Source organism: Hipposideros armiger, unplaced genomic scaffold, assembly GCF_001890085.2.
Source record: "Hipposideros armiger isolate ML-2016 unplaced genomic scaffold, ASM189008v1 scaffold_497, whole genome shotgun sequence".
NCBI classification, from domain to species: Eukaryota; Metazoa; Chordata; class Mammalia; order Chiroptera; family Hipposideridae; genus Hipposideros; species Hipposideros armiger.
Genome location: NW_017731847.1, coordinates 1260109 through 1276889, shown reverse-complemented (window position 1 = coordinate 1276889; position 16781 = coordinate 1260109). Strand labels below are relative to the sequence as shown.

The 16781-nt window shown below is 52.2% G+C and overlaps 1 protein-coding gene across 4 annotated transcripts in view; it reads left to right on the top strand.

Annotated features, from left to right (window-relative positions):
• The first annotated feature begins 5947 nt into the window (after window positions 1–5947).
• Window positions 5948–16781, top strand: part of CPNE5 (copine 5) — a 103484-nt gene continuing 92650 nt past the window's right edge. For all 4 annotated transcript variants that reach the window (XM_019667431.1, XM_019667432.1, XM_019667430.1 and 1 more), the window contains exon 1: window positions 5948–6634. In XM_019667431.1, the coding sequence (XP_019522976.1) occupies window positions 6540–6634 (95 nt within the window). In that variant the 5' untranslated portion in view covers window positions 5948–6539. The remainder of the gene's footprint in view (window positions 6635–16781) is intronic.

Below are 16781 nucleotides of genomic sequence, written 5' to 3'. Positions count from 1 at the left end.
CTCCATGAATGTTTGCTGGATGGAAGACTAGATGAGATGTGGGGTGGGGGAGACACAGGCCCTGTTTGAAGGGTCCTTATGAAGGAGTCGGTGTTTAAGGGGGGGAGTGGTGCTCAGTTTGTCAAAACTGAGCACCTACTATGTGCCAGGCACTGTCTTAGGAACTGGGGATGCAACAGTGAACAAGACAAAATCCTTGTCTGCTTACAACTTGTAGGCATGAGAAGTGAGAGAGGAAGCCAGGGCGGGGTGGGGTGGGAGGGGTGGATCTTAGGGGCAGGAAAGGCTGCTGGGCCGGCAGCAGGAGGACCTGGGGTTTCCCTTTGTCCAGATGGACAGAGCTACCTGCACTATGGTCTGGGGAGAGGAGAAAGGGAGGGGCAGGGTGGGCTTCTGGTCAGGATGATGGGGCATCTCGCAGCGAGACTGTAACCCTCCAGGAGGAATGGGGGCTGGAGATGGGAGAGCCCCATGCCGGCTTTTGCCTCTTCCTTTACCCAGCAGAATACGCCTTCTCTCCACACCTTGTCAGGCAGGTCCTCACTGCTCTTGGGTATAACCTTGCTGTTATTACTGGAGTTGCTTATTGAGGAAAGAGTCAGGTGACCTTGAGTGCCTCACCACCACCCGCTCTTAAGCTTTCTAGTAAAAGAAGGGGTTTAACCTAGATGGTCTCCATCTGAGCCCCTTCTAGCATTTCTATTAATGGATGGAATCAGACACGGCATCTCTCCCACCTCCTTACTATCGTGGTGGTTTCAGGTTCCTGCCATGCCCTCTGTTTCCTTCTCTCTCCAGGGCTGCCATGTACGGTGGTGCAGAGTATTCGCGGCACAAGGACACCCTGCCACGGGGGTAAGTGGAGGCTCGATTCCAGTCCACACTCTGCTCCACAAGCCACGTGCCCTGGCTGGCACAGGATTGCATGTAGCCAGCGTAAAGAACACCTTTTTCTATTTAGTTTGTTCGAAGGTGCAGTATGGGCAGCCCCCACTTCCCTGTCCCATGCACACTCCTTCTGTTCTTCTGTGTCCCTTTTCTCCTACCATCGCCAGCTTCAGAGGGGGAGGATCTGAGGGCAGTGTTTACACAAAGTGCCTTGGCCCAGAGGCCAGCAGCTGCCTCCTCCTCAGCCCTGCCGTGCTTTTCCCCTCCTTATCAATGCTGCAAGTTGCCTCTCCAAATTGCTCTGCCGTCATTAACACCCCGGATTAGGTCAGTGGGAACGTGTTTGCAGCCTTGGACAGCAAAGGCAAATCGCTGATGCTGATTATTCCAGATCTTCTGGGCATGGCCCATTCCGTGCTCACAGTCCTTAATCAGAGGGACAAGTGTCGGCTACGTGGCGGGGTGGGCCAGGGCCATGGTCAGTGCTAATCTGGCTGCCAGGCCCAGACAGCACGTCTGCAGCACCTGCTGGCCCATGTGGATATCACAGGTGACCTCAGTTATATCCCTCAAAGGAGAAATGACCAATCCGGTGGCAGCGTCCTCTGTGGGCTGTTTTTGAACCATCAGCAATTTGAGCAAGGACTGTGAGCACACTTCCTGGGGCCTGATCAGCCAGTTTTGTGTGCTGGGGTGCACTGGTTGGCCATGTAGCTGAGGAGTGTCTTTCAGACCACCCTTCCTTCTGTGTCCCCTTCTGAAAAGCCTCTGTGCCTGGAGGAAGCCAAGGCCCATGCCTTGTATCATGTATGGCCCCTTACCTCCAGGCCTCATATTCTACCTCTGCCACCTTCACCCTATGCTCCAGCCATACCAGGGTCCCCAAACACAGCTCTCTGGTACTTAATCAGTTGGTTCCCTGCCCAGAGTGCTGCTCAGCCTTGTCTGCCAGGCAGAAAAGTTCATCCTCTGTAGCAGACACTGCCCTGTAAGTGCCCTAACCTTGACCACTTCAGTGCGCTCCAGCCCCACATCCAACAGCCAGTGCCTGCGTTTCTTTGCCTGAAGCTCTCTCTGGCTTCTGGAACCTGCATTGCCACTCTGCTGGTCAGGCCAGAAGTACCAGGGAATTCACACCCTGCAGAAGCGGTCCTCAGTCACTGAGCCCGTGACTGACTGCAGCTGGTGTCCCCACACCTCTGCTCCCTCACCCCTCCGGTGGGCTAAGTTTGAGGCATGTTCCCCACAGCCTCCCAGAGCTCCGCAGTGGGAAAGAGCCCTGGTTGCCCTGCCCCCTGTTCCCATAGCGTTTCCTTAATCTCCCCAATAAACTACTCACATTCAAATCTTTCTCTCCAGCTCTACTTCTGGGGGAACCAAACAGACATCATCATCAATATCCTTCTCAACATCATCTTCTGTTTGTAGTTTCCTCTGATCCTCTCTTGTTCTCACTCGTGGGGCAGAGCCATCGGTCACTGTTCTCTGTTCCCAGGGCGCCTCACACCTACCTCAACAGCCTCCTCATGATGCACTGAGGTTGATCCGTATGCATGTGTCTTGGGGCCCCCACTAGCCTGGGAACTCTTTGGAGACAGATACTGCCCTTTTTTCATCTGAGCCTAGGATGGCACCTGGCACAGAGCAGATGCCTAATACAATTTTTTGCCAAAGAGCCAGCACTGGAAATGCAATTAACGAAGAGGGACTGGAGAGGAAGACAAGTCCAAAATCTTTCCAGAAGGACACCCAGGGGTTGCTATTCCTGATGCTGTCACATTACAAGGTTACAGGGTAGAACTTCAAATTCACCACTCACCTGCTGAACAGCTTGCAATAGCTCCCTACTGTTGCCCTCCCCAACAGGGCCTAATGTCACAAATGACTTTTAAGACCCATCCCAAGAGGCAGTCAAGCCTCTTGTTCAGAGTCAGACTTTGGTCTCAATGGCCTGGGTTCAAATTCACCGCCAAGTTCCCATCTGGGTGATCATGGGCAAGTTACCTCACCTCTGGGAACTAGCTCCCTTATTTATTAAACGTAGATAATAATATCTCACACCTATTGGGTTGTCGGAAAAGTCATGACACATGTTGTAACAGATGGCACTAGTTCATTTTTGGAAGTACTAGAGTCATTCACATCTACGTTATTGCTATGTCATTTGACAGCTGACAGTCTAGCTTCATTTTAAAAAAGAATTGAGCAATTTGGTTGAGTTTTGGAGATTTTACAGCAAGTTGAAGATGGAAGACCAAACTGTGCATTTTTGCCATATTTTACTGTTTTACTTCCACAAAGGGAAGAACACATGTCAAGCTTGTGAAAAGTTGCATAAAGTTTATGATGACAATGCTCTACAAGAACGTCAGTGCCAACGATGGTTCACGAAATTCCGTGCTGGTGATTTTGATCTCAATGATGCTCCTCAGTCAGGGAGGCCCACCGAGGTTGATGACGACAAAGTAAAGACATTGATCGAGTCAAACCCACGTTACACGACACGAGAGATTGCAGAAACATTGAACATTCACCATTCAAACATTCACGACCACCTGAAGAAGCTGGGATATGTAAGCAAGCTTGATATTTGGGTTCCGCGTGAACTCAAAGAAGTTCATTTGACGGCACGTATAAATATCTGTAATATGCTCACTAAACGTGAGGAAAACAATCCTTTTTTGAAACGACTGATAACTGGTAATGAGAAATGGATTGTTTACAACAATGTGGTACGCAAACGGTCTTGGTCCCAATGTGATGATTCACCTTAAACGACATCAAAAGCAGACATTCATCAGAGGAAGGTTATGCTCTCAGCGTGGTGGGATTTTAAAGGTGTGTTTTTTGAGTTCCTACCAAGGAACCAAACAATTTGAATGTGTACTGTTGGCAATTGGACAGTTTGAATGAATCTATCATCCAGAAATATCCAGAGCTTGTTAATTGTAAAGGAGTTGTGTTCCATCACGACAATGTGAGACCTCACACAAGTTGGATCACCCGTCAGAAATTATTGGAGCTTGGATGGGATGTGTTGCCACATCCACCATACTCACCTGACCTTGCGCCGTCAGACTTCCACTTGTTTCGCTCTCTTCAAAACTCCTTGTGTGGTATAATGTTCAATTCAGTTAGGCTGTAAATCAGCACCTTGTTCAGTTTTTCGCAAATAAAGATAGGTCCTTCTATGAACAAGGAATTATGAAGCTCACTGAAAGATGGCAAAAGGTTATCAAACAAAATAGGCAATATATTATTGATTGATCTTTGTTCTTTATATAAATAAATGACCTTTGAAAAACATAGACAAAGTACGGCATGACTTTTCCAGCAACCCAATGTAAATCTGAGAATTTAAAATCATGCATACTAAAACCATTGACCTGTGCACTTTAAAATGGTGAATTTTATTATATGTGAATAACATCTTTAAAAAAAATTAAGCATGGTGTCTGGCCCAGGGTAGGCTCTTTGAAAATAGAATGGTGGTTATTGTCCTCAAAGAAGTTTCCCAAGTGGCACTAGCACAGGCAAAATGCACAACACGTTCTCAGTAAATCCTAGTTGAATGAATGGATAACATAGTCCCCAAGTACTGGGAGTGTTGTCTACAACAAGTATTGGTGGTGGGAGGTTGTGGGAGTGGTGGTAAAGGTGTGAAAGGCATTGAGATTCCAAGCCCAGTTTTGTACCCCTCAGGAAAGGAGGCCCAAATTGTTCTCTGTGGAGGGCCTCAGGCCCAGCTGTGCCCACTGCCCTGGGAATGTCAGCGCCTTTGCCCCTTGCTGACTGTCCCAGGTAGCAGAACGGAGTCCTGCCGATATGGAGCCATGGGTAAAAGGAAAACACTTAACCCAGGCGGAGGAATGTGTTCTTACATTTATCTTGGATTTTGGCCGTATCTGATATTCCAGGAATTGACTGCAAACAGAATCTCCACGCACCAGTTAAGGCCCTGCTGCCAAAGGTAAGGCCCTGAGTTGGTGGCTTTTCCGGGTCCAGCCTTGGGCTCTTGGCCTTCCCGGACCGGTCCGCCAAAGCACACACAGTGGCGTGTCCTGACCCTGCGGCCCCGGGAAGGGCGCGGAGGAGGAGGGGGTTCCATCTCAGCAAAGCTTAGGCCGAAACTGAGGAGGGGCTGCGGGTAATCTTCTGGAGACAGTCCACACGCGCAGCCCCGGGGAAACGCCACAGCGTTGAGACCTCAGGCACGGAAAGGCGAGCTGGGGCAGGGTAGGCCTGGCTGGGCCGGGGCGCCACCCGAGAGGTGCCTCAACTCCCCCTCTTACTCCCAGGGTAGGGGTCAGGGCCCCGCGCGCAGCAGGCGCCTACTCCGGGCTGGTGGCCAAGAAGCTTGGGTTTGCTCAGGCCGCCTTCTCAGTCTGGTGGAGGAATCTTCTAGACCCGGGGGCTGGCTCAGCCGTGTGGTCACGACGGGCCAGGGAAGGGGAGCGCGCTGGCGCGTGGCTTAGGTGGTTGACTCCCGGCCCGGCGGGATCCACAGGCGACAGGGGAGCGGCCAGACACCGACCCCTTCTAAGTCTAACTGCCCTTACTGGAAAAATAGAGGCGGCCCTTGCGGGCGCTGGGGTCGCCCCCACACGCCTCCCCAGGAGAGGTGGAGTCCGTTTCTAGACTGAGATCCAGCCCCCTCCCCCCGCTGCTGGCAGGGGGCACCCTCAGCAGAGAATTCTCCAAGTCTCTGGGTGGGTGGGCCGGGGGGGTATCTTTTGTACACCTCCCTTCCCACCCCTGCCCCGCAAAGACCCTTCGCAAATAGGCGCCCTTAGTTGACACATCCTTCTCCCTCCCCCAGTGTGGCGCCCCATGAGGGGGTGGGGAGTGGAGGTCGAGCGCAGATGGAGACGGTCACAGCCTGGACCACCTCTGCTATCACCGCCCCAGGCTCCCAGTATGGGGAGGCACGTCCCCACGCCCACCACGCGCGCACACACACACAGACACATTCGGCCCCGCGCGCAGACCCCGCCCGCGGCCCCGCCCAGGACCCTGCGGGCACCCCCTCCGGCGGTCACAGTCCCGTACGCAGCTGGGTCGCTGTAGCGGCAGGAGGCGGCGGCTTCGGGCAGATTTGATTTTCCCGCAGCCCGGTAGCCCAGGAGCTGGAGCCAGAGCCGAGGAGGTGGCGCTTGCAGCCGCGTCCCCAGCCCCGCCGCCGCCCGCGCCAAGACCCAGCGAGAGGAGGCGCAGCCCCGGCGCTCCGGGCTCCGCGCAACCCGCGTCCGGCCACCCCTGCCGCCCACGCCCCTCTTTCTCCTGCACCCCTTCTACCCCCACTCGAAGCTGCACGCCCCTCTCCACGACTCCGCGCATCCCTCCGGGTACCCGAGCCCCGAGCCCCTCCGCCTGGCCCCGCTGCGCCCCACCTCCCTGGGCACCTCGCCCTTCTCCACTGGGCCCCCAGCCTCCTCGTAGCGGCCCCCGCATCCCCTCCTGGATCCGCGCCCCCCGCTCCCTCCACCCCCCTTTCCTCTCTCACTTCCCACGCCCCCTCTTCGCGCTCCTCTCCTCCCTTTGCCGCCCAGCCTCGGCTCTGGAGTTGGGGCAGAGCCCAGGGTTTCAGTTGCTCTGGAGAAGGCGTGAATCTCACAGGGATTGACTGATTTGGGGTGGGGGCACGGTGGGCGATGGAGCAGCCCGAGGACATGGCGTCGCTGAGCGAGTTCGACTCCTTGGCGGGCAGCATCCCGGCCACCAAGGTGGAGATCACCGTGTCCTGCAGGTGAGCCGCCCGCTGGCCGGTTTCCCCTGTCCCGCCCCTGACCCCGGAGTCCCGCGGCCCCTGCGGTTCTGACGCTCTACTTCTGTGCGCCCCCTTCCAGAGTGTCCTCGCCTCGCGGACGCCCCCCTGCATGTCCGGCAAGTGCCGTTGACCAGGCTAGGGTGGCGACTCCTGAATGGAAGCCAGGCTCGGGGTCTTCTCCCGGAAAGTTTGCACTCCGAGCTGTGGCTGCGAGGAGATATTAAGACACAGGACCAGGGGTGCGGGAGCCCGAGTAGAGAGAGGGAGGGAGTGAAAGGCTATACCGGGGTCGTCTCCCAGGCTATTTCTCTGATCAACTCCTCCCCAAATCGACAAGTGAGCGATCTGCCCCAGCCCTCCCAGGCGTGCCCAGCCTCTGCCTGCGTGCCCTCCTTTCCCCTTTTCTCCCCCCTCCTTTGCCCCAATGCCCTTATCCTCTCCTCCCCCACCCGCCCACCGTCCTAGACCCCAGGAATCTAAAGCCTTTCTTTACCTCCAACAACAAAACTGACTCTTGGAAAAGGATTAGATTGACTCATTCAGAGAGGTGTGGATAACTGATAACAATTTAAAGTGGTGCCATAAAAAAAAAAAAAACAATAACGGGTACAAAACCTTAAGCCAAAGGTTTAGAACCGAGTGTGGAATTTTAGAGTCCAGCAGGAAAGGGGGAGGGTAGTTTTGTGGGTTATCACCTCAGAAAATCTCAGTCATGTCACACAGGCTTTGGGGGTAATTTCTCCATTTCAGCGCTGGGTTTCCCCTAGGTTCTCTTATCTGAGGGGAAGTCTGCCGCAGGCAGTAAGGGGGTGCAGGTGGGATTTCTTCCCCAGTGCAGTCATCCTGTGGCTGGCCTAGGGGCACTGCCTTGCTGAGACTGTGAGGGGCACAATGGCCCGGGCATAGCTCACCTTGAGGTAGGTTCCTCTGAGATGCTGTTCTCCCTGCCCCAGGTGACCTGAGTCCTGGCTGTACCTTTGTTCCAAATCACCCACCCCATCCTCTTCCAGGCCCCTCTTTGGTCAGACCCTCATGGCCCCCCAACCCTGTATTCCAGGCATTGGAAAGGTGTAGATATGCCAGAGGAGCTGGGCTGGGGTGTGAGAGGGGGAAGGGTGGGGGGTGTTGAGTATGAGTGAGAGTGAGGGTTGATGTGGAACATAGCCGACCCCCTGTGCCAGGCTCCCCGTGATAACTCCGTATGTCTCCCCCATGGCCCCACACACAGTGCTGTCAGACTTATCTCCCAACGCCATTTGCATCTTGCCATTACTCTGCTGGGAGAATCCTGATGGCCCATTAGCTCCAGTCTCACCTCCTCAGCCATCAGCAGCTGCCACAGCCTGCCCTCCCTTCTCCAGCAGCGCACAGCCCTCTGCCTGACTGTGCCTGACGCTCCCTCTCAGCCTTCAATCATGCCCGTGTCAGAGCTGTCTCAGGATCCTCCCACCTCCAAGCTTCTGAACAGCCCATTCCCCGTCCAGATTTCACCCCTCCTTCATCTCTGTCAGTTCATGCTACCCCATCCTGAAAAGCCTGCCCTCGTGCTCTCCACTTCCAGCCATCCTCGCCCACAAGACAGCCAACCCGAATCACTGTCTTCTGTGTCCCCTCGGTCCTGAGTACTCAGCCTGGGCTATGGGGTCACTCGCATACTGAGCACTGAACCTCTGAAGACCTCTCAGATGTGTAGACTTCATCCCTTCTCCCCCAAACCAACTGTTGAAACCTCTGAGGGCAGGGATCTCCACCCTGACTCAGACTCATGGACCCTCTAGTTCAGTGGAGAGGAGAGAAGGCAGAGGGCGCACAGCATCTGTGGCTTTGGAGTCAGATACCTTGAAATGGAATCTGCTTCATCACTTGGGGCTGACTTTTAGCCTTGGTTTCCCCCATTTGTCAAGTGCAAGCGACGAACCTGTATTCATTGAGAAGCCTCGTTTGCTGAGGTAGCTCACATGCTTGGAAGAGTGGCTGGCACATAGCAGGTACTCGACAAAAACTGTCGGAGGGATGGAGAATTGTGACACTACTTTGTACTCGCTTGGCACATAGTAGGTGCTCAATAAGTAGCTACCATGGTTACTGTAAGGCATTAATGCTTGTGGTTTCTCCCATTTGCTCTTTGAAAGTGGAGGTGTCAGATCTTTTGCCTAAAAGGTACCTAGGGATGCATTTGAGTTCCTGGGGGATGTAGTTCTGGAATCAACCCTGGTGTCCATTCCCCCTCAAAAGAGGTGATCCAGAAAGCCAGAGCTCGGGAAAGTGGGTTTTGGTAGGAAGGGGTGAAGGAGGGGGAGTCATCCGGAATAGAGGGGAGGCAAGAAAACAATCTGGGTGGGCTTGAAATTGTAAGTTCATCTCTTTGCCTCAACCAGATCCAATTATCCAGGTTCTAAAAGAGAGAGGCTTGGGGAGACGGGAGAGCTGCACAGAATGATTTTCTCCGGCATATTCTACACTCCATGGTCACCAATGAATTAAGTCGAGACCGCCTCCCCTATATCCCATGGTCAGCACTGACTGAGTCCCAGGAGAGGAGGCTATGGGGTGCCCTTGCCCTGAGCATCTGGGTGACACCTGCTGGTGAGCAGGGAACAGTAGGGCAGGCAGAGGGGTTGGTGGGGTGAGAACTCCAGGGGGCTTCAGGATGAGCAGGGGGCCAGTGTTCCAGGGAATGGGAAACTATAGCATCCTGGAGCCCAGTTCCCTCCCCTGCCACCTCCCGCAGCCCTAGGAGCTCTCTGCTCTTGCCTAAGGGAGGACCTGAACCCCTGCCATGCCTATCCTAGGGCGCTTTTATCTGAGCAAAGCTGCCTGGTACTGGGGCACATCTGAGCCCCAGCACAGGACCACAGCAGAGGCCCGGCCAAGCCTCTGCTGGAGGCAGATGACACTGTGGGATGGACATGTTCGGGCCCCTGCTGCAGGTAGGGTATCTCTGGGGCTACTCTATAGTCTACTCCCAGTTGTTTTCTACCGACTTTGGTGAACTCAGGGCCAAAGCTCCTAAGCCCTCTGGTTGTTTGGCTCAGTGGTTAAGAACATGGGCTGTGGGGTCTGTCTAGCTGGGTTCAAATCCCAGTTCTTTCCCTGTGACTTGGGGTATACTACGTAACATCTGCCTCAGTTTCCTCATCTGTAAAGGAAGCCTAATAATCCTTATCACACTTAGGAGGATTAACCCATGAACAGTAATTTACGTTGCCTATTATTTGACACCTGAAAGTAAATTAAAATCGGTCTTTATAGCTGGGTCCCAGGGTTTGTGTGGGTCTTGGAGGAGATCTGATCCATCTAGAGATTTGTATCCCCCCCTCCAACTTTATTGACATATACTTGACATTTAGAGATTCTGAGTGAGTGGGGTAGATGGTTTGTGGAACCAGATACCAGCAGACATTATAGGAAGTGTGAGCCACAAGCTTCTCCTTCCTCTGATGGTCTGTTCCAGACCTTTCTTGACTTTCTCAGCTTCCCTGCACACGCAGTCAAAACTTACCTGTCTGGTGCCCATTCCCCAAGGGCTACTCTGTTTTTCTAGTTTCTTTCTATGCATCATCTGATGTAGGTCTCAGGACCAGCCTGTTAGTTAGAAAGAGCGATTTGCATTTTTTATGTAACAGGAAATCTTTGCACTTCTGCAGGGTCCTGCTGGAAAAAGCAATGCGCACTTCCACATCGTGGGGTTCCTGGGACCCCTCGGGAATGCAAGGAGCGGGGAGTCCAGGGGCAGGCATGGCTTAGCCCTGTTAGAATCTCTCAGGCAGCTGCCCTCTCCTCACCAGCTGGCGTGGGGCTGGTGGGCAGCTGTGGCCTCTGCCCTGGAGATGTTTTCTGCTGCCTGTTCAGGTTGGCGTTTTGCTGCCCTGGAGCCGGAGAGACAGCCTTAGCTTAGGAGCTGTCCCCTGGCTCTTACAGAAGGGCTGTGCATGGGCTCTGAGGGCTTTCTTCTGACAGGCAGGGGAGCGCGGCTTTGGGGACGGAGCTGGGGGGGCAGCGTGGCAGCTGTCAAAGCCAGTGCCAGAAAAGAGAGGTCCATTCAGCCCTTGAATAGGTGAAGGCACTCTTTAGTGGAGCCAAGGGAATCACAACAGTGGTATTTACTGAGTGCTTACTACTTGCTAGGCACTGTACATCTGTATTAGGCTGAACCACGTACAATTGCCTATATTCAAATGTTTATGACCTATTCAAATAGCAATTTAGTTCAAACTAAAATGATTATAGTAGTCGGCCATTGCTGCACAACCAATGACTGCAAACCTAGTGGTTTAAAACAACAGCCCTTTATGATTTGATGGTTTCTGTAGGTCAGACGCCCAGGCCCAGCATAACTGGCTTCTCTGCCTAGGTTCTCCCCAGGCTGAAATCAAGGTACCTGCGGGGGCTGTGATCTCAGCTGAGGCCTGGGGTCTAAGCCAAGCTCATTTAGGTTGTTGGCAGAATTCAGCTCCTTGCAGCTGTGAGGTTACAGTCCTCTTTTCTTGGTGGTTGCCGCATTGGGGTGATTCTTAGCACCTAGAGGCCGCCCTCAGGTCCTAGCCATGGGGGCCTCTCACAACATGGCAGCTTACTTCTTCAAAGCCAGCCGGAGAATCTCTCCCCAGTCTGCTATGACAGAGTCTTGTGTAAACTAACAGTAGTCACAGGAGTGAGTATTTCATCACATTCCCAGGTACCACCCACACTTAAGGGAAGGGCATTATGCAGGCTTGTGTACACCAGGGGACAGGAATCTAGGGGCCATCTTAGATTTCTCCCTACCGCATTACTGTATATTTTCAACCTTACAACAGTCTTATGAGGTAGATTGTATTTCCCCTTTTTGCTAATTAGGAAATCGGGGCTGAGAGAAATTAAGGGAACTGCCTGAGGTTACAGTTAGTACATTATATAGATGGGGATTCAAATTCAGTTTCCTCAGACTCCAAAGCTTTGAGGGCTTCTTGAAGTTGGGAATGGGGGTTTCCATGAGGATCACGAAAGAGGCCTGGGTACCAACCATGGTAGAATTGACCAAGAAGCAGGTGCTTTCCTCCAGGGATGGGAGAGGCCTTTCTTGGTCTGGGAAGCAAATCCAGAACTGGAGGAATCCCCAGGGAGCAGAGACCAGGCAGAGTCATGGGATGGCAGCCAGCCCTCCATGGCATCCAGGCCATATAGTGGTAGCTTATCATCCCTCCTCTCCCGGGTCACAGTTCTCTCTGCTCAGACCCGAGGCCATTGCTGGAGATGACCTACCATTGGGAAGTGAGGGTGAGAAGGAAGTGAGGGGAATAAAGCTGTAAAGCTTTGGGCAAGGGGGAAGTCAGGTTCAGTTAGGAATGCTCAGACTATAGGTCAAAGAAAATCTGATAGTGGCTCAAACCTAAAATACATTTATTTTTCTCAGATCACAATGAGTCTGGAGGTAGGCTCTCTCAGTGCTGGTTTGTCAGCTCACTTTGCCATCAAGGATCCGTGTATCTTTGTACTCTGCTATCATCCGATGGTGGGCATCATTGTGACAAAATGGCTGCTTGTTCCAGATATCACAACCACATCCAAAGACAGGAAGCAAGGCATAGGGCCAAAGGCCTCTCTTGGAAAAATTCTTTTTATCTGGAAAGCACAATCCCTCTCAAAATCTCTCAGCAGACGTCCTCTTCTTTTTCAATGGCCAAACGGACATTTCAGTGGACATGAGCTGGGTCTCATGTCCAAACTTAGGCTAATATATTAGTAGCTCGGGCTGCCATCACAAAATACCATAGACTGGTGGCTAAACAACAGAAATTTATTGATCACAGTTCTTGAGAGTGGAAGTCCAAGGTCAGGGTGCCAACATGGTTGGGTTCTGGTGAGGGCTTTCTTCCTGGCTTCCGATGGCCATCTTCTCGCTGTTTTCACATGGCAAGGAGAGAAAGAGAGCAAGCTCTCTGGTGTCTGTTTTTAAGGGCACTAATTCCATCACAAGGACCCCACCTTCATGACCTCAAATAACCCTAATTACCTTCCAAAGGCCTCATCTCCAAATATTATCACATTGGGGGTTAGTGTTTCAATGTATACATTCTGGGGGCTACACAATTCAATCGAATTGATGCAACAAAGATTCTGATATCAGGGCGTCTCCATCAGATGCCTGAACCAGTGTGGATTTTGGTAGCAGGAAGGGAGTGAGGAATGCTTGCTGGTGGACAGCCATGGACAGTGCCACAAGGAGGCTTTCCAAGTGACCCAAGGAGGCTTTCCAAGTGACCTGAGCTCCTGGGGATACACGAAGCCTAGAGTTTGGCGTCCCTGAGGACCAGCTCCTTGGATTTCCTTGCAGTCAGTGGACAGCCAGTGTTAGGTGACGGGGGACTGATTTTCCAAGCACAGCTTAGCTGGACCCCTGATTACCTCTCTTCCTGCCAGTTTCCTGGGCAAGAAGAAAAGACTTAGTGTGATTTCAAAACATTGCAACGTGCCTATGCCCCATAATGTCACTCAACTCTGCTGGCAGAGTATAGTGCCTGAAGGTCCCAATAGGATAACTGTATGCCTTTGGGTCCTGAAGAATTCTGGGCAGGACCTGAAGAAAGTGAAGGCAATTCCTGACTTACCTTTTCTGAAACCTTGGCCAGATCGTTTAAGTTTTCTAACCTCAGTCTCTCTATCTGTAAAATGGGGAGAAATACTGGTCCTGTCAACATCCTATCGTATTGTTATGAAGACAAAAGAGATTGTTTGTGAAGACCTGTATAAACTGGAATGTGCTAAATAAACTTAATGATAATAGATACCCATAACTGAACCTTACTGACACATTCATTCATTCGATAATTGATATTGATCCTCATTTGCTATTAAAGGCTTCTCTGTACCAAGGAGTGTGACATGCTCCTGATGCAGTAGTGAACAAGATAGACAAACTCCCTCCTCTCATAGAACTCACATTGGCGCTGGTGGTGGGGAATATAATAGAAACAAATATACACACTTTTATTAAATAATGTCTGATAGAAGATAAGTGCTCTGCAAATAAATTTGTGCTTGTTGGGGATGCTTTAGACAGGAAGGGCAGGTGACATTGAGCTGAGATCCAAAGGATGAGAAAGCCATCTGGAGGGGATCTGGAGAGAGGGTGATTCCGATAGGGAGAACAGCAAGTGCAAAGGCACAGTGGCAGAAAAGAACTTGGTGTGCTTGCAAACCTGCAGGGAGGCTAACGTGGCAAGAGCAGTGTGTGAGGCGGGGGGAGGGGGGAGGAATGGAGGAGAATGAGGTTAGAGAGGAAATGGGGGCTACAGGTCATGGCCTATGTCCCATGCTAAGGAGTTTAATTTATTATTCTAACAGTAGTTGAAGGGGTTAAACAGGAGTAATGTGATCTGATTGGCCTTCTAAAGGTTTTCTCTGGTTACTGTAAGGGAATGGACTGGTGGGGGGTGAGGAGAGGTAGAAACTGAAGCACATTGCTAGCTAGGCAGGGGGCCACTGTAGTGGCCAAGTGAGAAATAATGGTGATGGTGGCATGAGAAAGAGTGGCTAGATTGGGGATGTGTTTTTGAAGTAGAAACCTTTAAGACTGGATGAATGGGACCAGAGGGGGCATAAGGCAGAGAGGAATTGAGCATGCTTCCTAGATTTCTATTTTAGGCTCTTGGCTTCACAACAGCTGTGCAAGGCAGGTATGTGACCCCATTCACAGATGAGGAAACTAAGGTTAAGTAGCTCGTCCAGGGTCACAGGATTACTATATGGCCCCAGAGATTCCAGCTTGGATGCATCTGAGGCCAGAGCTCAAGCTCTCTTCCCTTGGCCACACAGCCTGGGAGGGACAGTTATTACAATAATTAATGATAAAAATGCAAATAGCCCCAGGAAGGAGTGCTCTTGAAGCCATATGAAAATTGCTTTTTAGACCTTGGCGAGGAGACTTGGCAGGGAGACAGTGCACATGGGTAAGGAACAGGATCTGAAAGGGGAGATGGGTGAGTGCTGGGGGCTGGGTGCCAAGGTCCTTCCCCTCCCCAGCTCGCCTCACCTTGCCTTGGTCTGTGTCTGCCTGTCAGGCCAGGAAGCAGGGCAGGAGAAGATGGAAAAAAACCCAGTTCTTCTTTTCGGTCGTTCCTTTGGGAGCAGTCCTGATGAGGCTGGGGGCAAGAAATGGCGAGTGAGAATATGAGGGGCACTTCTGGGCGGGAGGGGGCTTTGGGAGACCCTGGGTTTGGGTAATGCAGATGCTCCCTGTGTCATGCCCAAATGGGCTTGGGCTTCAGAGTTCAATCTCATCGTGCTGCCTCGCAAGCTGGGTGACATTGGCCACACCTCTCAGCCCCAGCTGCCTTGCTTGTAGCATGGGGTGAGTCTACCTCCTGGCATTGCTATGTAGGGTGAATAGGGGATCACAGATTAAGTACCCTGCAAAGGATTTGGTGCAGGTTATGTCTGATTAATGTCATTCCTCTCCCACCCTCTTTGCCTGCCTGGGGGTGGGGGTGGGGCGTTGGTCAGGTGTTTGGTGTTGAATTGCTCCATAGATAAGTAGGGTGTTGCTGGTGGGCCCCCTCAGTCTCAGGGGTCTCTGTGGGTCACCTCAGGGCACCTGTTCCTCCCTGATGGTGGTTTACCTGTCCCTAATCTGCTCTCCTCAAGGAAGGTCGCACAGCCAGTGGGCAGTGGTGGGCAAGGGCATGCCAGCACTCGAGGTCCTGCTCCAGCCCTGCAATAGGGAGCAGGTGGAAAACATGGGGCATCCTAGAAGCTATTTATTTTCCACAGGCCTTTAGTGAACACTGACTGTATGCCAGGCACTGGATTGCAACTTACTGGACGCTGTTCAAACTGTTTTGTATATAAACTCTATTCTCAGAAAATCTGTAGGAGAGAAGGACAATTACCCCCGTTTTACAGATGGGGCTACTGAGGCACAGAGAAGGTAGTGAGGTCACATAGCTAGTAAGGGGCAGAGCTGGGTTTGGGATCCAGCCATGAAGCTCCAAGTCTACACTCTTAACACCCCAACCTTGACCAGAGGTTGGAGGGATGCTTAGGGAGGATTGTTGGGAAGAAGATAAACCATCTTTTCTTAACTTTTTTTAGCCTCATGAACCAATTGGGAATCTGATAAAAGCTCTTCAAAAAGAATGCATCCATATGTACCAGTATGCTACATTTTGCTTACGGTTTCAGGGGGTCCATGGACCCTCTTAAGGACTCCTGGTCCAGGAAAGCTGAGGGCACGTGCTCTTAATGTGTTTCTTCCTGTGCTGTAGCCAGTCACTGCTCAGTACATCCATGCAGCATTTATGGGCTTTGTTAGAGACAAAAAGGAATGTGCGGTGGTCAGCTCACCCAGCAACTCAGCTCAAGACCAAATGTGTCTCCCCCTCAGACTGGGGCTCCCTGAGGGCAAGGCTGTATGCTTTCCTCTCTCTGACTGGAGCGCCCCAGCTTCTACTCCCAACATTTTTGTGTCCCGGATGGGAGGGTGTCGCCCTCAGGCTCCCTCCTTTAGCACCAACCATGAGCTCTCATTTCAACCTTTCCAGTGCTTTCTCCCTTTGCTGGGGCCTTGGAGACTTCTGAGCTCAGTGCCCAGCGCCTGGTCGTTCTCTCGCTGCCTCTGAATTGGAAATGATTCCTTCGGGGAGAGTGGAGAGAAAAGGGGCCCTCAGCTCTGCTTCCCTGGCCTTGATTTGAGGAATAAAAGAATCCAATCTCCAGGGTGCCGAGTGGACAGCTGAAGGGTTTTATGCTCTTTTGGGGAAAAAATACATTTGCCTGTTGAAAAAAAAATTCGCTTTGAGCTCTCCAAAGACAGAAAGTGGAGAAAAAGCACTTACAGTCTGGGCTGTCTGTGCCCCTGTGGTTTGGGCCCTGCTTCAGGTCAGAAGACCTGGCATCCCCCCCTCGGCTTCGTCCTGGCTGTGTGCCTGTGGGCAAGTCACTCACCGTCTCTGAGCCTCGGAGTCCTCAGTGGACCAGGGTGAGCATCATGGAACAGCCTAAGGGCTGCGCGTATGTATGTTGTTGCAACGGGGAAACTGAGGCCTTGTGTCCTGAGGGTGGTTTTTGGACCGCTGCCATCTGAAACTGTGTGGGGTGTGCGTGTGGGGTGTGTGTGTGTGTGTGGGGGGAGTGTGTGTTTGTGTGT